General features: G+C 42.1%; 1 protein-coding gene across 1 annotated transcript; it reads left to right on the top strand.

Moving 5' to 3' along the window:
- Positions 1-147: 147 nt before the first annotated feature.
- On the top strand, positions 148-27,458 carry bcl2b (BCL2 apoptosis regulator b). The gene is made up of 2 exons (XM_059344128.1): positions 148-1,223; positions 24,225-27,458. Exons 1-2 carry the CDS (start codon positions 675-677, stop codon positions 24,360-24,362), a joined length of 687 nt encoding a protein of 228 aa, XP_059200111.1. The 5' UTR covers positions 148-674; the 3' UTR covers positions 24,363-27,458.
- Positions 27,459-27,520: the final 62 nt, after the last annotated feature.

Here is a 27,520-nt window from a genome sequence, read left to right as displayed (position 1 = left end):
GAATATGGGCTGTTAATGCTTTTTAGTGCAGTTCTTCATGTGCACTTGGAGTTTCTGAGCGCAGCCAAAGGAATTACTTTGCGTAGCTGACGTCAGGAATACCTCACCAGCAGCACTGGCGGTGGGCAGGGAGCTGCTGAGGAGGATATGAGGAGCAATCGGGGAAGAGGAGTCAGTCCGACCTTGTCTGGTGCACAGTCCCGCGCCTGGTTGTGCGTAAAAGCTGCTAAAATAGTTGGCGGCGTTTGAAGCCCCTTCCGGTGCGTACAACTTTGGCCTTCATTCATGATTTTATTCGCAACACATCCACGTCTGGGTGATGTGCACAGGAATAGATCAGCACTACTCCAACCTCTTCCGCATATTGGATTTCAATGCAAAGAGAAGGTCGCCAACGTCCCTCTAAGGATCGGGAAATTAAGACTGCAGCTGACACGGACTCAGTCATTTTCTACTTTTCATACGTTTTTTCTGCGTAGTTTTGATTAGGGGATTTTCTTCAACTCACGAAGCGTTTGCTCCCTGTATGGGATTACTCGTTACATTGCTTGTATTTGACTACAGTCGAGTTTTGGGTAAGCCTGTGCTGTGCATCGTACAGGGCACACATTCGATCATAATGTATTTAATTTAGGACGACCCTCTGTGTATACAAAGTGCCAAATTGAACCGGAATGGCGAACGAGTGTAATCGCAACATTGTGGAAAAGTATATCTGCCATAAACTCTCTAAACGGGGCTACGTGTTTGGATTTGATGATGTCCGGGATGAAGACGATGCTAATAATGGGTCAATAGTTGTCCCTCCACCGACTTTGGTCCGCCGGTGCCGTGAAGCCAGGACCGGGCCTGACAGCGAGAACATCCCCCACCTCTGCAAACGGCTCCCCCAGTCCGACCCGACCGCCGCCATCCACAGAGTCCTACGCGAGGCTGGAGACGAACTTGAAAGACTGTACCAGCCAGACTTCACGGAGATGTCGCGGCAGCTGTATCTCACGTCCACCACGGCGCAGAGGAGATTCGCCGAGGTGATCGATGAACTGTTCCGGGACGGGGTGAACTGGGGCCGGATTATCGCTTTCTTCGAGTTCGGGGGCACGGTGTGCGTGGAGTGCGCCGCCAAGGAGGAGATGACATCGCAGGTGGACAACATCGCGGAGTGGATGACGGAGTATTTAAATGGACCGCTGAACAGCTGGATACAAGATAACGGGGGATGGGTAGGTCTAATTCAGTGTAGTTAAGCGCTGTGCAGTTGTGTGCCACGGGGGCGTAAAAGTCCCCATTTGCTCTAGTTGAGCATGTTCCAATTCATAAACTCACTCACTGTATAAATATTTAATTAAGATCAAAACGTGAAATCTGATATGGCTTAATAGAACACAACATCAAAACCACATCTGTATTTGATTAATAGAAATCTAACCCATTTCTTTAGACGTGCAATTACGCACGACAGCGCAAACGTTAGACATGGACAGCCTCCGATTGGATGATCCTGGTGGCTGTTAAACTTTTTTGACCAATCGGACCGCGTGCTCTGTCACACCTCCCGACGCTGTATATAAGTCCCGCCCTGTCAATAAGAGAGTCAGTGGCAGCCACGCAGCTGTCATGCATCACAAGGGATATCCCATAGTGTAATTGAAGCTTGCAAAAAATACATTAAATGCATCACAATAGAAAGAACTTTATGATTATTTCAACTTTTACCTGTATATAAAGCTTTATGCTGCAATCTGCTTCACTTATGTTGTGATGTGTTAGGTCATGGTTGTAGGAGGAGGCAGGAGGCCAGACACATGTCAACAAACAGAAAACTATTGAATTAATGTGTTTAGGCCCCTGGGCATGACTGGACAGGGCTCAGCTATTGGGGCCACTTTCTGCACATCAAAATGACATATAAGGCATCTACACTCCACTCTTACCTGCATACACACATGTACACATATACAGAGAAAAGTGTGCAGTATCATATCCAATTTTGAAGCAATTCTTCTTTTCTGCAGCCAGCAAAGGGCCTCCTAATGTGCTCTCCAACAGCTATTAAACCAATCTGCCATGAATTAGCCTCTAATTAGCAGAGGTGCTCTTAATGAGAACATAACATTTGTGCTGCTCGGTTATTTTAGCTGGAAGGTATCAGAATTAGGGGGCCGTCATCAATGATTCATATTGAACATTTCATCTCAAAGGGAAGGACCATTTACCATTCCCCTTGAGTCTGCCTTGCCCCTGGAGGTGGCAGGTTGTGCCACATATCAAAGGCAGGGAACAGAGGGAGGGCCCTCCAGGAATGCAGCGTTAATCTGCAGCCGCTGTGTTTAACATACAGTCCTCTGTGCATCTAGGTTGGGACTCTTTTGTCTGCTTTTTTAGACCTGTGCCTTGAAGCCGACACAGGCTGGGCTGCTCGAGGTCTCTGGAGCCTGTGCCCGCTGTACAATAATGTAGGTCATCATAGTCTGCGTTTTCCAGCTGGGCGGAGATGGCTGTAGCTGTGCTTTGCATCCACAGGAGAGACAGAGAGTGCAGTCTTTTAATCCAAAGGATTATCAGGATTATTCGAAAGCGTATGTTTCCTCTTTCAGTCATTTTGGAAGATTTCTGTTCTCAGCACTGAGGAAACTATATTGAAATTATTTTGGCTCAAACTAAGCTCCAATTAAATTAATATACTTGTATTAGAGCTTGTGTGGTTGTACCTGGAATGTTTTCAGATAGAAGTCTAACAGACACCGCTGTTGATTTATATCATTTGAATGCCCGTCAGGTGGGGGATTTCCTGAGGTGTGTGTGTGTGTGTGTGTGTGTGTGTGTTTCAGTTATTACCTGACATTTAATAACTGACACTACAGATACAGAGCTTTGACTGTGCTCTAGATTGGGTTTTTAAAATCCAGCCTCTGCTTTTGTATTGACTCCTTGTGTTTGAAATATAGAAAGGTCACTGTATCATTTAGCTTGTGCCAAAAAGGTTGTTTCCCCATGTTGTTTGTAGTTTCTTTTATACAATGACGGGTCTTTGATGTTTCTTTGGCAACTAAGTTTGTTGTTTTTGTTCTGATGTCTTTCTGATTTATGCACCCACACCCCAAGTTGTTGAGATTTCCTATCAGACATTTACCCTGAGTGGTCTCTGGGGTGAGGAGAGGATTATAGACATACTGAAACATACTGCACAGGCATCAACACACAAACTTTCATTTGAACCATCCTACATATTTATGTTGCAGTGAATAAATATGAGGCCAAACGCAGCGATAACCTACCTTATGTTTAAACATGAAGACGTGACTCACGCGATAAGTAACAAGAGTTAACTTTAACCCTGTCCTTTAACCTAATCAACGAATCATAGCTATAGCTGTTAACTTGTGTTGACGCCTGTGCAGTATGTGGTTCAGTTACTTTGTTCGGTGGGTACCTTCTAGTATCTACCATTTAATGTTAAGGCTTTCAATAACTTCACGAGTTAAACACAGTTAGCATTATTGCTTTAAATGCTCACTTTTTAAACATTTTGTGACAAAACAGGCCAAGGAAATGCATGACACAAGTAAAGTTACTGATGCTAGCAAGGACCTCTCCCTCCCCTTACTATCTGTTACAATCTATCTATATTATTATTATAACTAAATTTTGAAAAAAACCATTAGACCTTCAGAGAAAGCTGGCAGGGCCTGAACATCCACCACTGATATTTAGCCATAAAATCTTCTCTAAAACAGGGGTGTGACATCATGATTGACAGCTGTGATTGACCTGTCTTTGGTAGGGAGGGTGTAGGGAGGGTGTAATGGTCGGACCTCGATACCACACCTCCAATTGCAAAAGATGGTTCCTGTGGCTCCTGTATCCAGAACATTTTTGCCTTTTACAATTGGACCAAGTAGAGATATATCCATCTTTGTATACATGTTCTGTTCCTAATTTCAATAGTCAATATGTTTGTTTGGTCCAAAAAAATCAATTTCTCAACATCATATCTGGAGCTGTTCTCAGTTCGCCTTCCAAAGTTTTGAAAACGCTGTTTTCCCTCACATTTTGGCATTTCTCTCTGAACCGCCCCCTCAGCCAGCAGTCAAATGTCTGAGGTCAAACATGTAATTTCAGAAGTGGGACGCCGTCAACCACTTTGTTCAATCACTTGGTATTTACTGAGAGAACCTGTAAATAAACACAGGTGCACCACGTGTGGGTGAAGCTGCAGCCTAAATGCAATTGTCCCCTGATGAGTGCAATTTCTGCCACCACAAAGGATGAATTTATGCAGGTGGAGAGTGTTGAGGACAATGAAAGACAGTGTTTTACATCCCGGAGTGTGGGAAGTAATCAGTGCAGAATGGGAGCTATTTCACCCTCAGCTGGGGTTTTTTTTAAGCAAATACAGTAACAGCTTTGTTATGTCTAAAGGGTAGATAGTTTTGTTTAACTAAAGGTGTATTTGACTCACTGGTGATGCCTAGACTCAACAGTGATTAGTGGGCACTCCTATTTTGGGCTCAAATTGTCTCCAAAACAACAGGAAACAGAGGACGACTGATAGAAAGCTGTTTCCACACCACTCTCACATGTCAAAATGTCAGTAATAGGTTGATTAGCACCCACTTTTGTTTTAAGGGTGGTGGAAAACACAAGACTCACCTCTTGCATACAATGACACAATGGACAGTGTAAGTGACCACAAACACAACCTGTCAAAATGCACATGTAACTATGTTTACTCTATTCCTTCATTGTTCGGTCAAAGCTGTGTAAACCCAATTTTTAAAAAAACAACTAGATTTGACTCCTCACAGAACCAATAACACCACCCACTGGCAGATAAATGTGGCTGAAATAGAAAAATATTTTTGACCCAACTGTCACCTTGGAAATATCCAAAAGTGGAGGTAAGGTAAGAGATAAGCAGATTAGACATAAAAATGAAGCACATTTGGTACATCACAAAAGGCTTTCACACTAAATCAGATTGTTTTCCAGATTACATCCAAACAGTGGTGGCCATTGTCAGGCCTGTAGTCACTGTTGAGGACGCTGAGGTCATGTCCTCGGTTCATGTGGGACTTTTTTACATCGTGCAATTGAAAAATGTACATGTGTTGGATATTTACTGGCTGACTCTAGTTTTTTAGTCTCAATACATTTGAATTTGGTTTCTAAAGGATGAAGGAATTCCCTATTTCCAGACCAGAATCTGATTCAATCCAGAGAAGACTTTGCAACTTAATTTAGAACCTATGTGGAAATACATTTTACAGAACATAGCAGCTTTGGTGCTGTTTAGCAAATGTTAGATGCTAACACGCTATAAGAACATAATAAACATACCTGCATTACCAAACATTAGCATGTTAGCATTGTGAGCATGTTAGGACATTTGCATTCAGCCCTTTTTAGTCAGCATGGTGTGGTGGATTTGTCTTCTTTGATGTAGCAGAGGAGACAAAGGAGTTGAACCACCTGAAAACCTTTTATGAAGTCTCAAACAGCAGGATCAGGTGTCTGAGGAATGCTGCGATCCAGGTGGCCTATTTTTGTGTTTGTGTGTGTGTGTGTGAGGAGAAGACAATGTAAGTTGGCTAGGGTTGGTCCATCCTGTGGGGGGTTTCCCTGAGCACAATCTGCTAGTCGACGGGTGGGACCTGCATGTTGCTGCACCATTGCGGGCATCTGGCTGCGCCTCACTCCCCTCTTGTTGAGGCTGAGTGGATCTGGGACATCGAGGAAGTCATTAATCTCCATATAGGTGACATGTCTGCAGAGTAGAGGAGAAATAAAAAATACCCAAACAAACTCACTCGCAAAGGAGGCACATGCAGGAAAGCAGGGAAACATCCATATGAGATCTCACTTACATCCAATTTGTGTCTCCTAGATGCAACTTCAATCTGTTAAACACAAGTCAATAGCAATATTCATGAAGTGTTTCCAATGTCTTGGAGCTGTTCTCCCAACAAAAAGAAAGCTACATTCAAGGATGCATCCCTTTCTAACGTAATGACCTCTATAAATCATGATTGATCTCTTCTCAAAGCCAGTTGTCTCTTTTTTCCATCTGTCAATTTGTAGTTGTTTATCAGTCTGGCCTCACAAATTAGTGTGCAGGACGAATTCTTGTTTCTAGCAATCAGACAGACGAATAAACAATTACTCATGCAAATAGCATTTGGGGGTTTTCCCTCCCACTAATTATTTCAAAACAGAGAAATAACAACATAATTTCACTGCTGGAGCAGCAAGAAGACTGAGTTTTGAAGATTTGAACAACTATGTTATCTCTTCATGTGGACTCTCAGCTCTGTAGTGGAGACTGTATACCACAAAAGAGCTCAGTGTGGCGAGAAGCAAGCCAAGATTTCCCCCCCCCCATACTGTACCCCCTTTTGCTGCGCAGGCCACGGCCGCTCGCCATCTGCCACTGTGTTTACACCCATCAGCCCGGCAACTGTAATCTCGGAAACATTTCCTAAAGACGCAGGCAGCTCTGGGCTGCAACTCTCTCAATTAGCCCGACATGAATACTTTCTTTCAGGAACAGGCCTGGAGAGATCTCATGTCTCTGTATCTGGGTCTCTGAGATGCTCAAAGCACAAAGACCTTTGTTCCAAATGTACAGTCCTCTGTGGTGAAAGCAGGAAACCCTTTCTAGTTTAGGTGGTGCAGTTTGAGTGAAAATAAAGTGAATACTTTGGTCAGTTTTTCTACATTAAGATTACTTGACTTTTACCTATACTTGTACCTAAACTGACATAATTACCTTCCATCTTAACTACATCATAAAAAGTGATATTTGTCTATCTCTGTCCACCAATCTGTGCCACTGAACAATATGTTTGCCACATGTGATGGTTCCAGACATTTTTTGAGTGCAATATATTTCCAAGACAGGGTTCACAAAAGAAAAATGATAGATTTTTAGACCTTTTTGTTGCCATTGTCACACAAAAAAAGTATATTTTCTTACAGTGCCTGCTTTGCCTTATCAGCCTACAGCCTTTCACTACATAGAATAACAAACATAAGGTTTTGTTGCAGCTGGATACGGTGCAATGAATAATTCAGCTATTTATTCAAAATTTCAACTGCAGTTCTCTTATTTTTCTGACAATAAAATCAAGTCGGTGCTCAAACTGTTGACATGCTGTCAGTCTTAATTATAGAACAGGCAGACACACTGTCTTTCTAAGAACTAAAAATCCACCCAAACAAAGGTTTTTATGATACTGTTGAGTGCAACGTGAGGTCAGACATCGAGTTTGATCTCTTTTCAGCCTGACATGACACTCCTTGCTTTTATGTTATGTTTACGCCATCATTACCATTCCGCACATGCCGAGCATTTTATGAACACGCCAGAGATGTGCACCTTTATTGTGAATGGAAATCCCTTTAACAACGCAGTTAGCACCGAAATACAGTTTTTCCTGGATGATTCTGGTCAGTTTTGAGTGCTGTGCCTATTTCCACGACCTCACTTCTCCCACGAGGCCCTCCACCCCGTCCTGTGTGCTTATTTCTGGGCCTCCTCAGGAGAGGCGGAGGAATGTCTGCTGGGGAGCAGCAACTGTGAATAAATAATGGAGACGACCTGGGTGTTTCTTTCCTGAGTGGCCGGTGAAGGGTGTGGGCGATCATGTCAGCTGAGCTTTCAGGAACCACTGTAGGTGGTTTGTGTGCTGACGTGCGTGGTTCATAATGTGTGTTTATTTTTTGCAAATTATCTTTACGTAGGCCTCTGGAGCCATGTGAGCCTACAGACTGGTGTTTGTGAATTAGGCCATATGATTGTGTTTCCTTTTATTGTTTTGCTTAAATCTGTAATCACCTCAACCTGCTGTTTTCCTGTTTCATGAGGGACACGTGTCTGAGCTGTTTAAAAGCACTGCTATCCCAGTCAGAACACACACTGATGAATAATATATGGCGCGGATAAACTCGGACACTAAATGGATGTCCCTCAAGTAGAACCCAAAAGGCTGTCTGCACAGTCGAGAGATTTCCACTTTTTCCCCCCTTCTTTTTCTCCTCCTCTTTTTTCCTCTGTTTGTCTCTGCTCTCACCACCAAAGCAAACTCATTTACACACACACACACACACGTGCCCAATCCCTTAATAAACACGGCACTAATGCCCTGAGACCTGGCTTTCAGTGTCAGGTAACGTTCCAGATTCTTGAAAAATGCAGGGACATGTGAGAGGCCTCTAAATATAGAAGCGTTACCATCACTTCTGCTCCCGTGTGGTCCTTTAATTGTCATGTTACACATAAATCCCTGCCCTGTTTGCTTCTGTGCTATCGCCGCCCATCAAATCACAAACTCTGCATGGAAAAAAGTTCCTAATGAACCATTTTAGATAGCAGATAAAAGAGTTTTCCACCTTTCCTGTCATGGTGGGAGCTGGATAATGAGAAGCCTACTGAGACGCTGGTTGACTTTGCCAGTGGGCACACCCTTGCAAGCTGCGCAGCATATCAATATAGGGCAAGGTTAAACGGTTCCTCTCATTGTCTAGCTACTGTAGATATTTTTGGGACAAACCCCCAAAAGGGTTTTAAAAGGGATTTGATCTTCTCAATTAATTCCTAAAGCAACAATAGCCATCACTGATTGAAATGCAGCTGGGAGTGTCTCCTAAATTACGTCCTTGTTCACAAAGAGGGAACCTGTTGCATGCAAAGCATAACCTAAATAGTTGTTTAAAGGGTCAGTTTATCCAAATAACAAATACAGGATTTTCTTACTTACTGCCAATATAAAAGTAAAAACAGGTAACTGTGACATTGTTCCTTGAGATACATTTTGGTGTTTATTTGCTGATGATAAATGCATTTTTTTTCACCTACATTGTTTTTGGGTTGCGGCAAAAGACTCAGAAACGTAAATTGTAAATTGGCCACTTTGGGGACAATGAAACTAGCTGTTATGCAATATTGATATATTATCGCCATATATATAAGGTCTGTGGACTCCTGTTTCAAAGCCTTAAAAGTGACATTTTGGCCATCACCATCTTGATTTGTGGACCGAGAAAGGGCCATATTTGGATTAGAGGGGTTAACAAGGTGCAAAAGTGAATCACTGACTCCTTAGAGAGTATTTCAGAACAACCTAACGCCTAACAAGACATTTTAAGGTGACCAAAATGGTACAATTAATTTTCATGAACTGAAGCACACTGTGGATGGGATCAAACAGGTCAACACCATGGTAGCAACTAGTCAATAACAAGGTAGTCGCACCCTTAAGTATGCCTTGTTTTATTGTCTATTTTATTCTAAACCAAAACAAAAAACAAACGGTTGTCTGCTGTAGCTAAAAATGATGCAGATGAGACAGGCTCTCATGCGGGTGAGAGGGAACAAAAAAATTAGGTTGCTAAAACAATAAGCTGAAGGAGGCTAAAATGTCCTGGAGAACTGAGAGAAACTTGAGCATTAAGCGATAATTCACTGTTCAATTACCATCCCTTTTCAACTGTTAATTAAAAAATAAAATGGATTGCTGCAGCTTTAAAACATTACAAAAATTAAAGTATCTGCATGGCCTGATACCAGTGAGGGCAAATGGGAAAATAAGATTTTTTTTTTTGTGATTTGAGTGAAATGACCCTTTAGAGTTTGTAGAGTTCATACACAGACAAAAGCAGGCAAACACAGAAGCGGATGTACTGGTGCAAATCAATTATTTGCTGCCTGTGTACACTCTCACACGCATATGCACACACATATACTGTGGCACACCAGCGTGTACACACAGAAGCGGATGTGGTAGTGTGAATCAATAATGCTGTGTTGTCACAGTGACATGTGAGCCATGGCAGGGAGCAGATGGCCCCGGGGTGCCTGGCTTCCTGTTAGCCGTGCCATTCAGCCTTAGCGCGCGCGCACACACACACACACACACACACACACACACACACACACACCATCTCTGCTGGGATTTCTCGGTGCAACTAGCCACAGCACTGGCCATTAACAAACAGCATGCCATTATTGGCTCTTCTGTGAAATGCTGAGTACATACCCTCCTAAAAAAAATGACGACAGCCAGATAATGGTAAATAGATTTCTCTGCCTCGTCTGTGGAGGTCTGGGGTAAATAATTCTCTGCACCACCTCCCCAATGTGATTTTTGGCAGCCAAGCAAATAGCCCTCAGGAAATCTGATCTGTTCCAGTGGACGCTGAGTGAGGTCAGCCATTGCTCAGGTATCACTTTGACTATGTGGTATTGATTGAGCGTTTCCGATAGTTAGTGTTGGTATCTCAGTGCAACGACTCAATTAACACAGCCAACCAGTGGCTGTAAATGTCAGGCTGCGTATGAAGGTGATTTATTGAAATTCATGCTGTAGGGGAAAAAAGTGTCTCTGTGGAGAGACCTTGGCGAGATGTTTTAACACTTTTATGCTGACGGCTTTCCGCCGGTATGTGTGTGTGTGCAACCGAGAGCTCTCACTCCTTGTAAAGCTCACGCAGCACCACCCTGTTGGCAGTCACCTTTGATGGCGACTGATTAGGTTTGAAGTGCAGAGAAAACGATTCGCCCCTGACGTTTGGAAGATAAAAGCTTTGCCAAGGGAGCGTTGCTGCTGCTGATGCTACCTTGTGTTCCAGGGCAGCGATCAGCGTTCATGAATCTCCTCGCCATCCCAAACTCTTGATACCCTCCCAAACCTACAACCAAATTCTGTCAGCATGCTGCAGTGAACACACATTTTGTTGCTGTCACAGATAACCCCTGCTGTTTTCAGAGGACTACTATTGCATGCTACTTCTGACGGGAATATCTCGCCGGCAGGGTCTTACCCAGTATTGCCACGGCGCTATATTACATCAATTTCACTGGGTCTACTCTGAAGATGTGCTGCCTTTAATTGGTTGTTGGGCTGTCATTACAACTTCAAATAATGACAGATACTTCAAAGAAAACAGTGAGAATTGGAAACAGGAGAACCGACAGTGATTCCTTTTCTTCTTAGATATTTTGTTGAGCACTTTTGGTGTTTTTTTTTTGACAATACAGTAAGGTTCTATGCCTGTGTATGTTCTAAGGGTGTAGTCATCTTGTGACTTATGTCAGAGCAATTTTTTTATGATGGCTGGTTTCAGTTATGTCAGGCGCCATTTTTTAAAGGGGGAGTGTTAACTGGGACGTGTCTAGACAAACCTAATGTTGGCAAATCTAACCACAAAAGTTTAATCAACTCTGAAAATTGACCCATAAAGTGTTTAATTTATTATTCACATTTCATGGCACTTGGTGGTGAGAAAGCTGTAAAAAGACATTAAAAAGAGTCAAATACGTATGTAATTTATTTTGTTTAATCAGTTATACTATATATATGTTAAAAAGACCTTTGATTATCACTGTGCAAATTATCAGCTAGCTTCACAAACTCATTTTCTGATACCACCCAATCTATCACGACAGGCACTCAGACCCCTTGACCTTCAATGTCTCCACATTTGAATTAATGTGAGTCCATATTCCTGCACTCCAGAGAGGACAGTGGGCTAAAAAATATTCCTGGATGAAATGCCTGGACTTCACAAGGTGTCTTTGATCAGGAGGTGAGGCTAACAAGGTTGAGGAAAAGGAGGGAAGAGGAGGAGAGGTGGAAGGGCAAACAAGTAAAGGAGGGTAGTCCAGTCCTTCTTACTGCCACATGTGCTGCAGACAGGTCGAGACCGCTGAGGTAATTGCTGTAAAAAATGTTTAAAAAAAAAGTATGGAGGGTTAGCAAAGTACGAACAGGCCACCAGGGTTGAAAGACCAAAGGAAAATGGAGCTAGTCGAGCAAATGGCTTTGCTTTAATTGGAGGTTCGTGCTGTGAGAAGAGAGTGGGAGAAGTAGGGGTAGATTAGCTCACCCCGTAGAAATTTATAGAGCAAACTCGGATAAAGTTGCCTGTTAAAGTCATCTGACTCCACAATCATCTGATTCTCAGCTGATCCATCTGCTGACTTAGAAAGTAGAGGAATGTACCCATGAAACACCCGCATGGCCATTACATAGAACAAAACAAAAATAATAAAAGAACAGTTTTAACAGCCACCGCTCATATATACAGTGTGTACTGTATATATGACATGATAGTCTCAATTTGAGGCAATATGAGAATCCGTACTGCATCTGATTGCTGAGGTGTGTATCTGTGAGAGGTACTTATAATGTATTATGAACCCAAATCATTATAAGTCACATATTATGATATGCTGCAGATAATAATGCATTCAAATTCACCATGAATGCCCTCATATTGCACCATAGATGTGGTCTTCATCGACAGTGTTATAGATATTCTAATATTCACTGCTCAGTGTCTTCTCAGGCAGTCCCTGAGTCTCACTAATGACATTTTCCATGGATTATTCCGGAGAGAGAATGCCAAAAGAAGAAAAACCCTCCTCTATTATGACATTGACGTCTGCCTTATTAGCTTTCCACACATTTTCACACCAGACCTTCAATGTCACAATAGGCAACTTATTATCATTCATCAGGTAGGCTGTGCTTGTTTCCCTTTGGTCTCTGCATACAAGACAGGGAAGGTCACACTGCTCCGAGTGAGCCAGCCTGCACCAGATAGTTCAAACAATCGGCCGTTTTAAAAGCATGCTACTCAACGTAGCTGTCTCCAAGGTCTCCGTGAGTCACATTGAACTCAGACCAAAGAAAAGGATAAAAGGCCAAGAACAGAAGAAATGTCCACCCCGGTTCTTAGCTGCTTGAAAAGACTTTAAGTACATTCATCTATCTCTGAAAATGATTTAAATGTAGTTATTTTATTACATAATGCGAGTGTGCGTTGTAGTCGTGTTCCTCGCAGTAGACTTGGTTATATCCAGCTTCATTCCTTCTCATATCAGGCCTCTCGAGCACACACAGTGCAGTTGTTTGTTTCCACACATCAATGCATTCCACTCATTCCTCTCCCCCTGGATGAAAATCAGCTGGTTGCCTGAGAGAGGTCATTGAACTTTTCCCCACTATTCCCAGTCTGAAGAGGGAATAGGGGGAGGAAAACGTTTTCTCAGCCAGGGGAGCATTTAGGTTCATTCTGAGATTGCTTTTAACACAGCTGACATTTAAGGCTGCAGATATCTGCTTGGACTCCTCCGCCGGAAGTTAGATTGTGCAAGAATTATTATTGCTTCCTCTCCCCCTGGTTTCAAAATGACCTCATGCTCCATGCAGGAGAAGTTTGGTCACACATTGCACAATTGCATCTGTCAGGCAGTGGGAAAGCTCTTTTCTTCGTATTTTAAATTTGAGTGCTTTGTCTCCCAACATGATACCTTCTTTTTTAGGACAACACTATACTACACTGCAATACTTGATTATGAGTAAAGGTCCTGCCTTCAAAAATGTACTTAAAGGCCCTGAGAACATATTTTGTTCAATGAACTTCTTAGTAACAGTGATGGGATCCTCCTTGAACATACAAATAAAGTTAGAATAGTTTTTGGTTTATTTTACATGAGATATTTTCTTTGTGTTTTTCTGTGTGAGTCTCATTGTGGCACCTACACACTATAGGACTTTTTAAGTTGTCAGATAGCTGAACTGATCACATTACACAATTGTCTTATACTGGAGCTTGAAGTTGTTTGGTGCTTTGCACTTTACACAAGTGGTCGGTGACAGGGTCACACGAGAAATTGTACTAGGAGGAATCCCAAACTATGTTTAGTCAACAAAACATGCAAGAAATGATTTGGGAAAAGACCCAAGGCCAAGCGCAAGAATAGAGCTCTTTCCTCCAAAAATTTGTGTCCACAGAAAGCTGGCAATACAAGCTGTTTGTGCACTGATTCGCAGTGAAAAACCAAGAAAAACAAGAGATAAGAACAGCCGTGCTTGCTGATGTTCTGTTGCAGGTGTTGGTAGCCCTCGCCTTGTTTCTTGCGCTCTCATTGGCTTTAGGTTGCTGCTGCTGTCAATGCTGGTCAAAGCAATTTTCACACTACAGGATTTAGACAGGTTCAGATATTTAACCTGCCAGCTATCTCTCGGGCATCTGTGATGCATCAGGGCATCTCTCAGATCGCGTCTTTAAAAATGCACACATTCATCAAGAGTGAGTGCCGATTTGCCACTGATCTTTTGATCATTTGTCTCTGATCTTTTGTCAGCCATCTTCAAAAACTCGGGGCTTAACTTGTGTACGGGAAACTCACTCTTAGTTTGAGCTGTGCAGGGCTCAGTGGTGATGCCACATATTTCTGTGCACCACTCAGGATTTAGCAATATTTGAATCAAAACGAGGTGACAGTTGAGAGGCTGTTTGCTCTGATGAAGCACACAAGTAAAAGCTTTCAGATAAGCGTTGTAAATTAGAGTACCTTTACATTGTAATCAAATACAGTACTTGAGCAAATGTGCTTTCCACCACTTTCCACTTTGACTCTGTGGAAAATTTTCATCGTGGTTAGGCTCCTTCTCACTTCAAAGGTGTTCCTGAGGGAGCTGCAGCTCAAACAGATGATTGTTTTCTCTGACATTATCAGACATCTGATCTGGTCCTCGATCTGCTCGCAGCGTGCCCTGTCCCAGACTGTGGCCTCTCTCATTTACATGGGTACACAGAGAACACTACCTGAACCTGAAACTTGGCCCCATGTACTCCAATCACGTAAACTGCTCCGATATCTTGTTGCCAAAACTGACAAGCTTTCATTTAGCGGCCCGACTTTACAAGACGTCTCCAGTATGAAAGAGGAGCCTGCGAGAGGCACTGAGCTTTGATGTTCCGATACTTTCTCCTTCGCAACATGATTAATTCTCTATTAGACGATATTACACTCGATTTGTTTGGTACTGCTTGCTAAATTACAGATGTAACTTGGGAGTTCATCAAAGGAAAAACATTCCCGCTCTCTGTGAACATATAAAACATTTGTTTCAGTTTGCTTTTCTCCGACTTGGAGCTAAGATTTAGGAGTCAGTTAATGGTTCAAAACAAATACAAATCTCTTAGTTACAGTTTCTAACCAACTGTAGCTCTCCCCTGCTGCTCCCCCTCCCTTTCTCAACGGCATTAGTATGACTACATGTTTGGCTGGCCTCTAGTCTTTCCCTAGTTACCCGCACAGAGCCTGTGATTTAACCATACTTGGCTGTACCACAGAGAAGCCATAGTCTCAAACCAGACAGTGACATCATCCCTGCAGCATCTGGCACAGGAAGTGACTTAACACTAACTGAACTGTCAAGCTCTTTTACAAAGACCTACTCAGTCACGGCTGCCTGAAAAGCACCTTTTTGAAGATCAGGATTGTGTCATTCAGTTACATCAGGGCTCTTTGACGCAACAAAACCACAACAACGGAAAAGCTGAATGCACCATTTCAAGAACAACCAAATGACATAATTTCTTGGGCAGAACAATCAGCCACTACTAACACACGTTGCACATGGAGCGTGCTGCAGATGGTGTTCACACACATCCCATTCATTACACCATGTACAGTAGTCGTTTCTGACTCAGATCAATCAATCTATTTTCAGCTCTGCTGCATTTGAGAAGGTGGTTGTGTGGTCTCGAGGTCTTAAGGGGTCAGTGGATATGACTTTTAAGGCTTGAGGCAGCGTGCCGCCCCTGTCACAGGAAATGAGCCTCTCCCATGGGATCTGTTTGTCACAGGAGAAGCAACAGGCCACCTGGGAATCTGCTGGTTCCCACGGTTTCTATCAGAGGTTTCTATCTGAACCAATCAGGCAGAGCGGCGCGGCTATAAGGGGCTCCCACACTCCCTTGTTTTGGCAAAAATAAGACACACTCTAGTTCCTGTACACAGCAATCCAGAGCTGATTTAAAGCTGATAGAGCAGTTTCAAATAGGAAAGTTTTACCTCTATGTTTAATCATTAACCCAAACTGTAGTGAATGGGAAGCATAGCATTCCCTGTTTGTCCTCTGCGTGCTGTAATGTTCAGCCACAAAACACTTCACCCTCTGTCTGCTGGGATTGGTCAGATTTTCTGGGACATCAGCATCTATGTTCTCTATGTTTCTGCTCCATCCATCATTACAGCCAGGTTGATGACTAAAACGGAGTATGGCAGCACTTTTCATCATGGAAAAGTTACCCAAAAAACTTCAGAACCAATAATGACGCCATCGAGCATGTTCCAGCAGGAATGTGATCCAAAACTGGTGAGAAATTAACAACATCTGTTACCAATATTACCAGTTTCCCTGAGGTTTGCAGCAGTGTATGTAATGTGAACACTGCAGTAATGTGCCTGGAGCAAATAATAGAAATAGTTACAAAGTGATGTCAACTTGAACAAGAGTAGATAAGAATGTTGGAATGTTGCTCACAGGCGTTACTTTTAAATACACTTCCCGCATTATTTGAAACTTTGGCCACATTTAATGAGAACATCCAACTTTATATGACAGAAAATAGGTAAAAGCACAATAGGTCCCCTTTTATTGATCAAGGGGCTCTTCATTATTGAGTACAGAATTGAAACAAAACAACCCATAGAAGTGGAAAATTTCACACAATCCTCTCAGAATAAGCTCCATCGTGTTTTGGCTTTCGTACACTTACATGGATTTTTGAAACCACAAACACGTCACTGGAACAGCCGAAGCACTGTGTGCAAGGCCTCCTTGGAGAAAACACAGAGCTATTAGACATCCAAGTGGCAGACATCCTGTCTTTGCTGGAAAAGCCACTCAAGCCAGGTTTAATGCACTCCAAACACACCAGCCTCCACAAGTGCGAACGATGACTCAGCGGCCCTCTTTTCCACTCTCTCCTCTGCTCTAACGCGTCATCGGTGGCCTTTTAAACAGGCCGAGCAATGGAGATATGAGTTGTTTTATTAGATTGGGCAGCCCTGAACCAGGAGCTCAGATGAAGCCTGATATTTATAGCAACACAGGAGTCCTGCAGCTTCAACTATTGTCACTTCCTCCTCCTTAGAGGGGCCGGATGGGCTCAGTGCAGACATCCTCAGACGAGGCAGACATCCCCTTTCAGCTTCATTGTATCTATTTGAGGAAGCCATTGTGCCAAGTTTTGGCAAGTGTGAAGGATTTCAGATCAATTGTTCATGTTAAATGTAAAGGTTTCAAGGTCAAAATCACAGCACTGGCTTGTTTTAAAGAATGAAAGAAACATCGACTGAGCTGCAAAGGTTGTCTGATTTATTCGGAGAGAAAAAGGATTTTCTCTCTCTGCTTTGATGTCTCTTTGCTCTGCAAGCAGAAGTGACTGATTGTAAAAGATACTCTGAGCTTCAGTAAAGTGTGCAAGAGGAGAGCAAGTGACAGGAGAGCAAACATGGTCTGCATCCATCCACACCCTCACCCCTCTGAGCCGGCAAGGTCAGCCACTCTTTCATTTCATGTCGGATCAAACCTGTTCAATAAAAATCAGTTGGCTCAACAACAACTGCTCAGTCAAGGTTAAGTAAATAGACTAGAAGAAATGTTTGTCAATTCAAGATCTGTCTGCACTCCAAAATACTAGAGGCTGCTGCACAAATTGGACGGTTAAACTCCACTGGTTCTCCTCCTCCTCCTCCTCCTGCCTCCGTGATGGGATGAAAAGCAAGTTTACCGAAGCGTTATTCATCTCCAAAGAAACCAAAGTCTCATGTGTAAAGTTACAGTCCTCATTTATCTGGCTGGTTTAGACAATGAATAATGAAGACAATACAAAAAACACAGTGTCATGAGGAGTGTGGGTGATTTACTGGCGATCACGTTTCATGTTCCAGTAGAGCAGGCTCACTCCCACGGGAGAGCGTGCTGTTTTGTAAACACACAAATGCTGCTGCTGCTGCTGCTCCTGACGTAAATTTGAATATTTATGAGCCTTTAGGGTAGCATCCAACGTCAACACTGGCTGAGTCCAAAATATGAAACCTGAGTGTTCAAATGACACTCAAAGCGAAAGCTAATTAAAAAGGTTTACCGTTTCTTTTGTTCCAAGTCAGGATTTACCATCTGCTCTTTTTATCAGACAGCTTTATGTTACTCCATGGTTACCATACTGTCTGGCCATGAAAAAGTCTCTTAATACCTTGGGTGAATTTATAGGAATATTTAAAGACCTGATATTTTGTGTGCAGCTTTTGAAAACTTGACATTGACACTGACAATGTCAAGTTTCATTATGGCACTTGAGGTGTTGGTTGGTGCTTAATTCTTTGACTATTTTATAACAAAATAATATCCGCTTTGAGAGGATGTTATGTATTACTTATATATGTCTTTCAGTATGAATTTGTGCTGCTGATTTTACCTGGAAACATGGATTTAATGGTTTAGTTTTGGGAATTATTCATCTCTCCTACAAGGTTTACAGAGATGGTTTAATGTCTCTGAAGCAGTTGTATTGCTCTCTGTGGGAACTTAAAAATACATCATTAAATTAATTACCATATTGGATTAGGGCTGCATTTAATAATTAGTATTTAGATATCCCATTTTAAAAGATAAAAAAACAGAGAAAAGCAGAAATTAAAGCACATTTAAATGCTAAAACCAGAGAATATTTTTCCTTTTAAAGATGTTGTGAGATTAGTTTGACATTTTGGTTAATATTCTATTAATTTCTAGTTAGGATTTTGAAGATACCACTCTTTTGTCTGTTTGTAAGTCTGGATATATACTTGCTGTAAATTATGCATTCAAGTGGGCATGCTGCCTCGTGTATCCTGCATCTTTTCGGTGGGTTGGTTTTGCATGTCGTCAGAAATTAATGCTATGAGAAAATAATGCAACGCAAAATGAATGCTACGCTTCCGCAAGATGCAATACAAACATGAACAGTGTAGGAATAGTTCTCATTATTGTCACAATGTGCTTGATTTAACAGCTTGAAAAAACACTCAGATGGTGCTGCTGTTACTTTCTCTGCCATGATTTTAGAATTAACAATGTAGTAACCTCCATGTGTGAAAAAATCTATAATATACTCATATATCTTGTTAGTTACAATATGTGTCAGACCATTTCTTGACTGGGACCGTTTGAGTTTTATCTTAAATCAAAGATGCAACTCAGACCTTAAACAGACATTTTTTGTGAGTCTGATCCGCTAAATGTTTGTGGAGTGATTGGGTGTATTTTCCCCAGATTTGTAGCTACAGCTTTCCACCCAGTTTGTCATCATCACTTGGCTGTGAGGTTGTTGTTTCCAAGTATTGCAGTATTGTCACAGTGCAGTGAAGGGCTCAGCGTCCTCAGCTCCAAGCTGTTTGTCTGTGCTGACACAGGGGGATTCACTGGGTAATGAGTATTGCAAAAAACTCCTCCGTCATCTCATTTTTGCCGGGCAAGTCGATGGATGACACTCTGGAGATTTGATCGAACTTGACCTTGCTGCCAGACGAGAGCTTGCTGTCCTGTCACCTATTGTGTCTGGAGAGGGGTGATTTTTTTTTGTGCATCAGTGAAGATATTCATAAATAAAGTAGTAAAATACATGAAAGGAGGATATTAGTGTATATTTGGATCAAAACAGATCAATTACAAAGGACATTAATGCTTTACTTGCATCTTTTTCTATCTCCAATTACTCTCCCTTGACTCCTGAAATGGGAGTTTTGTTTGACTTTAATTAGCTGCGGAGACGTCTGCATGAAGCTCATTAGAAAATCAAAGAGGGGCGGCAGCCACAGCAGCGTATGCAATATTATAAGTACGTTACTATGTGAATGCTTAGGAAATAAACAGAGCGTGGGGAGAAGCTCGGTTCAGGGGTGAATATAGCAGCGAAGCCACAACAGGCACTTTAATTACAAGTTGAACTTTAACCCACATCCCTTTCTCTCAGTCTCAGTCCGCCCGTAATTACCCACAAAAACGTCCCAAAACAGAGATGACTGCCTAATCATTTTTTCTGTTTTGGCAAAGCGCTGCTTGGGGTTTTTAACGGAGCTAGCCAAGCGCACAAGATGACTCATTATCTTCCACACAAGTCGAGCAATCATTCCCAAAAGCAGGGGGATACCCAAAGGAACCGGCAAATGTTTGGCATTTCCTGTTACCCTTAAGATAGCGTAAGGCCATCCGGGAAAGACAACAGTGTAAAATCTCTTTGTGCTCATGAGAAAGACGCTGAGCAAAAACCCAGCGGTCTAAATCGTGTGAAAAACAAATCAGGGGTCGAGGACAGGCTCTCTCCCGCTGGTGGGAAAAGCAAATCATGTGTGAAGCTTCTAGCCAGGGTAACCATGACACTCAGGCAGCAAGATGCCACCCCATGGCTGCTTATGGGATCCTCTCAAGTCTGACTCCTTTACTCTGTATGTGTCTCTCCGAGGGATTCATTGTGTGCTGTAAAAACGAAGGAAAGGGAGTGTGTAAACCTGGATAGGCATTTTCCCATTGGATTCTTGGCTTCTGTAGGGCGGCTGTGACCTTTATAAAGCCATTGATCCAAAAAATGAATACTGTGGAGAACGGCAGCCTGGACTTTTTTTTCCCAGATGCACACCTGCTGTCGATGGCAGATGGTTTGCTGGAGGGCAGTGAGATGAGTTTTTGAGGATTATAGTCTTTTGTTGATGTGATGAGTGCAGATGTTTTGTCCTTTACTGTCCCTGCAAACTTTCTCTGTCCTCCTTTGCCACCTGCTTATTATTTTCTTCAAAGGGTCAGGTTTTCATAATGTCAGTCAACACAGAAAGAAAAGAGGGAGAGGAAGGTGAAAAAATAGAAAGTACCAAGGTTGTTGTTTTTTTTTACACTACTCACATGGTTATGGCAGCACTCCTTGCTAACATGTGGGTGAAAAAGTTCCAGGAGCATGCCTCAGTCTCATGATATCCACCTGACACTCCTCCCTCCCTCCTCTATCTCTTCCCCGCTCTCCCCTGGGTCAGTCTGGAGTTATTACCGTCCACATCCTTGTGGGATTCTTTTAAACATCCATCACCGCTCTTACGAACCTCTTACCGTAATTGGCCCGCTTTTGTTTCAGACTTAAATAGAAGATAATGTATGCCGACTGTCTGGGCAATATTGAGGACATGCATCATGAGTTTGCCATTTTGTCGGGCCTTGCTAGCGGTCAGTCACATGCACTTGCTGCTGGATCCTTTGCTGGTTTATAATGTTGCCTCAGCAAACAGTTATTTTTCAGGAGTAGGTGGAGAAAAAAAAGACGAAGGTAGTGTTTTTGCCAGCTAACACATTCCCCTCAGCTGGAGGTCTGACTGTAGTTTGTTCTCTAATTAATACCTGAATCCTGGAGGGGGAAAAAAAAAAGGGGGGGGGGGGGGGGGGGGGGGGGGGGGTTCATCACTGAAAACAAGGCTTGTTCACAGTTCTCTAGAATAAAGCCATCTGACATTTTGCTTGCCATTTCTAGCTATGGCAGCGCAGCGGCAGGGCTCTTGGGATGGCAACATCAAGTGGCCCACCACTTTGGCCTACACTGAAATATCACAAAACTGACAGTGGGGATCTATTCTTCATTATTCTGACATCACAGGAATGTCTTATCTTGCAGTATTACTAAAAGTGAAAATTAACTTCTGTATCTGCCCTTTGATTCAGATCCACTCAGAAATTGATTGGTTTATTCCATGGCCCTTGATGGAAACACCAAAATTCGATAAAACTTTCAAAAATGCACAGAAAAGTTTTTACAGTCGCTTAAGGTGATTGTTTCTTTTAGAAAAATTGTTAATGCACTAAACGGGAGAAGGTTATGATTTTTCTGAATAAGTTCTGACGTTGTGAACATTTAACTCACATGACTGATCAGTTACTTCCGCTCTGCCGGTCAAGACGAGCTGACATGAAAGAAGAATCATAAGTTGCCCAATTTAATCAAATTCCTGGAACTTCACTCCATTTTCTCTCATGGGTAGCCAAAGTTGTCCGATTAGCAACCTCTTTTTTGTTGTTGTTTTTTCTCTCTTCTTCTTCTACTGTTTACTGACGGATTAACGTACAACAATACATTACACTGCCATCTTCTGACCAAAGTACGTTTATGCAGCTTTGTTTTTTTGCTCTAAACCAGTTGATGGAAATGTCCTTAATTCACATTTTCTTTAATGCAACATTTAAGAATTTGCTTTGACTTTAATGGAAACAGTGATAAAGACTCCTGGTGGAGGTAATACCATGGTGACCTACAAAACTAATAATATCAATATCAATAGCTTTATTTTATGTTAAGTGCTACTTAACGCTTGTAAGCATGTTGATATGCTAATCCGGGCCAGTGAAAATGTTAAGCATCATACCTGCAATTACTAGAATTAGCATGTTAGCATGCTCACGTTAGCTTAGAGCGCACATCACAGCTGAGTTGAGTCTCACAGAGCTGCTAGCATTGTGCAGACTCTTGTTTTTAGTCATGGGTAATTAAAAACACTCAGCTGCAACAAAGGAAATGCCATGTGGTTAAAGATAATGCCGGCTGATTTAAGAGAGCAGTGTTTTGACACCAGAGGGTATTAAGTGGGGAAAAACTGCTGATCGTTCCTCCTCTGTGTCACCGACTGGCCCCCAGCCTCAGGAATGCGACAGGACGGGAAGGGAGGAGAGGGAAACAGGAAATACTTTTGTCTCCCCACAGCACTTCAGAATGGATGTCTCTTTTTTTTTAGTTCTGTGTGGGCTTATGTTTGATAAAAGGAAACTGTATATGTATATTTAAATGTGTGAATAATGACCTAGTTTTGCTTCCTGTCTAGCTCAAGGTCGAATAAAACGTTTGTATTCCAGTTAGAATTACACAAAACATAATTACTGTAGGTAAAGTGAACTAATTCAAGACGGATTAAAATAGAATGATGATAGATTCCCATGGGAACTGACACAGTAATGTTGAATTAAAGCTAACAATTCACCATTGTTCACAGATAGGTCATGTTACAGCTAAATACAGAGGCATCAAAGGGGCAGCTCCACAACACTGCTACTAATGTGGTTAAGTTCATAACAAAAGAGTCGATATTGAATACGAAACTGTTGATATATCCTCTCTTAAACTGCTCTAAAGCACTATTATAGTCTAGTTCAAGACACTCTACTTGTGTGTGTGTGTGTGTGTGTGTGGGAGCGAGGAGCTTAGCACCATGACTTCCTGTCCAGCTGTTCCTGCTGTCACTGCTCATGAGCAAATGTCTGTATTTCCTCATTGGAGACACGCAGCCGGGGTATTTGCTCCATGGGCCTTACATACATTCACACATTCTCAATTTGTAACAGACCTCTTTTAAAAAACCCTGTTAGCAGCAGAAAGCAGAGCCCCCTCTGCGCAACATTAATATATTTATGTGTGAGTGCTGCAAGCGCTTGTCCACATGCTAAAAGAAAAAGACCAGATTTGTTGACGTGCAGTTGTGAATGAGCTCTTCTTTGGGTGATTCCCATGTTTGTTTAATGCTTGTTGTTTTGTGTCTCTGCATGAAGGGTGAATGAGGGTGTGCATGGGAGTGTGTGTGCGAGCAGATGAACATTAATGGATCTGCTTGCAGCGTGACTGTAATAACATTGTTCCACCCACTGTCGGTGGAGGACAAGGAATGTACATCTTAAAGGGTCAATTCACCCAGATTATTAATCTCTAGAGAAGTCAAGCCAGGCAGATACGTTTAATTTCATATGCTCAGGTTTAAAAATTACCTTTACTAGACTGAAAGTCAACTGTTACCACAAAAATAATGGTGTGTTCAGACCAAACACAGAGCAAATTTATTATGCAGGATATTTTCATACAGAGTGAATGCAAAGACATAAATAGACACGGGATTCACAATAAATGATGCAAACCCCACAATGTGAACACTCCATTTAGAAAAACAGCCTTTTAAAACATATTTGCTTGCCCTCTTACAGAGAGACTTGACAGAGCATGTAAGACTTTCTACAAATCTGCTGTAAATACTGACTAGAGCACCAAATTTGTGTTAATCCGCAACTGAAAATAGTCCCATAAAAATGTCCTATTTAGTTCTGTTTGAGTAATGTTTGTTGAATACTTCAACGCCCAGCTGTTTTATCAAAGGTTTTTTCAAATAAATGAAAAAAAAGATTTACTTCTTAGATTACTTGTTACTTTCTTAGGAACAAATAGGATGCCAGCCCTTTCCTTTGGTGTTTTCTAGTAGACTCCACTCATCAAATAACCTGCTGACGCAAGAACACACACATCGGTCAACTCATATTCTTTGACAGCCCAATTTACTGTTTGTCTTTCTCTCCTTGTCTATCTCACAGGATGCCTTTGTGGAGCTGTATGACAGACAGAGGGACTCCCTCTTCAGTTGCTCCTGGCCCTCTATCAAGACGGTTTTCGGTCTGGCCGCACTCGGGGCAGCTAGCCTCACCATCGGAGCGTACCTTACACAGAAGTGAACGCTCCTTCAACCAGCCTGACTTTATTCCTCCTCCTTCTCCTCTTTCTCCTCGTGCCTCTTCTTTTTTTCCATTTTATAGACGCCCCTGACCCCTCAGAGACAACCTTCAGACTCTTCCGAAATCTGGCTCTCTTCAAAGCCCTCTCTCAGAAAACTCCCTCTTCCTCGCCCCTCCACGTCAAAACAGACACAAATCAAAACAACTGAAGCAACCAGATGCACAGCCCAAACGGAGCAAAGGACGTCTTGAAAAGAGGCAGCTTAGATGTAATCACACTAAGCTGAGTACATCTGAGGTGAAAGGAGGTGGCATCAGTGGCATGCATCTTCTTCTTTTTTTGTTCTGCCTGCTTCTGTACTAGTTATAGCATGAATGTTGAGTGTTAGTGTAGACGTTGCATGTGTCGGAGCTCATGCGGGACCTCCATTTGGAGGCCTTGACGATGGGGGTGCAGGGACAATGATGCCCCACACCAGAGAGGAAACGGCCGAAGCCCCGCCCCTGCTTGTTAGGGTGAAGAACCCCGTTTGAACTGTGGACTCCAGTTACCCCCCCACCCCCCCACCCAACCCTGCAGCCGTCCTTCAAAGGACTTCCTCCACAGAACAGCTGCTCAGAATGTATAATGGAAACAGCTTGCTACAACCAGCGCAGCTTGTGTCTACTGCTTTCACTCCTCAGACAGTGAACTCTGAGCACACTGGGCCATTATACTCTCCCTGGCCTTTAATATACATGTAGAGTAAGGGCCAGTGGAGGACTGAGCACTGCAGATCTGAGTTTGGAAGCGCCTTGAATTTTTATGTTGGTTTTAATTTTTGCAGCACGCCAAACCCCCAAATTGTGTGGGTTTACCACAGAAAAAGGGGGAGAACGGAGAAATTTTTCAAGAATGAAAAACACGCCGAAGAAGCCTGTTGTTGCATAAAAATCACAAGTTGGTGAAAATACCAAGAAAAATGTTGAGCACTGCACGAAAGAAGTAAAAACAAATCATCATAAAGGTGTACTATGCAGGATCTTCCTACAACAATGTAGACTTATACAAAAGTAATCCCTTAAAATCATCACTTACCACCAACTAGAAGTGTGTGTCTGTATAAGCACAGACCCTGCCTTCTGCCTGTATTTTATATTTTCTTTTTATATTGCTGTGTACAGGATGCTTCTGTGCATCACGCCTTTGCACAAAGCTACACAAAAGAAGGCACAGTGCAGAAAAAAATGCAAATATAACGAGGCAAAATGGCAAGCAGACAAAGCTTGTTCCAAAACGAGTGAATCTGGAGTTTGCTTTCACTTTTGTTGAGCTGTGGAGGAGGGGCCACTTTTGAATCTTGTGTTTACAAACAAGTAGTTACAATTCCTGCATAGTATGCCTTTAAGAAGGGAGTATCCCCCTGCAACACAAATGGACAATATGTGCATTCCTTAAGCAAAGTGATGTGAACAAGACCGCTCCTCCCTTTAAAAGTACCATCACTGTTCACAGATTAGCACCGAGAAACTCAGTTATTTTTTAAATTTTCTACCACTTTTTCCACCAGCTTTCTTACTCTTAACTCAGTTTTTTGTGGTCACATTGTGTGGGCTCCCTCAGGGTTCAGAGCTGACCCCGTCAACACGTGTCCTCCAGCTGCTGAGGGACCCGCAGCGACTCTGTACTGCTAGAATCCACTCTGACAAAGACGCTTGTTGACGTGGACTGAGAAAACCTCGCTCGGCCACAGATGACTGAGTGGAATAACACGGCAGCAGGGTTTTAGTTTAGGACTTAAGCCAGTGTGTCCCGTGTGCTGGAACCTGAGATGTCCCTTCTCTCCGGTCTGCAAATGCATTCAGTCATTGATTTGTTTTATTGATGTTTGTCTTGTGTTACAGTCTGATAGAAAATTTGGAAAAGCTCACAGCCTCCCAAATATTTTGTTGTACACAGTACTTAGCAAGTTATGAAAAGGTGATTTTTTTCCCTCTGTCATTGAAAATCTTCAACTTCTTTGTTGCATGGATGAAAGATATGTCTTCACTCAATAAATATGTGTCACCATATTTATAACAGAATAGGGTAGAAGATAAATAACAGCAAAGGAGTTGCATTTTTCTATTTATTGAGAGGTACAAGATCACAGATTTTTTTAACAGTACTTTGATGAAAAATTAATTGTTTTCACTTATTTTCTACTCTATGGAATCACACTGTAACTACATTATTTCCTGGCTGCTATTATAACAAGAAAGATGTTTTTTTTAAAAGTGAATTTCTGTGTTGTATTAATATTGGCTTAAGGCTGCTATACTGTCGATTTAACTTTTACTTACAGCTTAAACTGCCACAGATTTACAGTATAGTTCTAGAGAGCTGGAAACCAAAGTTAACTTGTATTAATCTTTAATTTAAAAACAAAAAAAGTAGCTTAAGGAGAATACACGTCGCTTCATTTCACTGAGTCTGTTCAGTGAGGTTTTATGATCTCTCTGTGGAGGGTTTGTCTAGTGTTACTGTACTATATCAGCTTAACTTTTGTCAGCTTTGTGATCCAATGATAACTCAGTGCTTATCTGTAAAATGTTGACCTGCCAGACTTAAAGGGACAGTTCAACCCAATAATCAAATACATATCCTTTTCTCTTACCTGTACGGCAGATATTTCTATGCTCGATGTCTCCAACACTCAGCAACTCACACCAAAACAAAATCGACTGATAAATAACACTGCAGGGAAGATGAGAAATATGTATTTTTTATTTTGGGGTGAACCATCCCTTTAAACCGTGTCTCGGTTGTCACTATAAACCACCCCATTCTCATTACAGCAGCTCACAGTGTGTGTAATTCCCAGTGATGTGTGTGTAAGAGAGAAACAAAAGGTGATTTATGAACAGGAGTAGGAACAGTTCAACAGCAATATACTGTAATTTTTATATTCTCTGTGCATATATGAATGTAGGCGCCATGGTTGCTGTACTGTTTGATGTCTATAATCACAAACCTGTAGCACTTAAAAAAAAGTGAATTGTGTTTCTGTTGTTTACTGCTATATCCACAATAAGCTAGCGGGATCATATTGTTCCTAATAAACCAGATTTCTCAAGCAGCTGCAGTCCAAGTTCATGTTGTGTCTGCTCCTTTTATCGATTCCCAGCTTCGTTTCTGA

Source organism: Centropristis striata, chromosome 11 (assembly GCF_030273125.1).
Source record: "Centropristis striata isolate RG_2023a ecotype Rhode Island chromosome 11, C.striata_1.0, whole genome shotgun sequence".
Lineage (NCBI taxonomy): Eukaryota > Metazoa > Chordata > Actinopteri > Perciformes > Serranidae > Centropristis > Centropristis striata.
The sequence above is the reverse complement of the archived record's forward strand: the minus strand, read 5'-3'. Positions and strand labels throughout refer to the sequence as shown.

What these genes read in the sequence shown, in the direction of transcription:
- bcl2b (XM_059344128.1), top strand. Translation starts at nt 675, where the DNA reads ATGGCGAACGAGTGTAATCGCAACATTGTGGAAAAGTATATCTGCCAT. An exon ending in TACAAGATAACGGGGGATGG is followed by an intron (nt 1,224 to 24,224) that starts GTAGGTCTAATT and finishes TCTATCTCACAG; the next exon opens with GATGCCTTTGTGGAGCTGTA.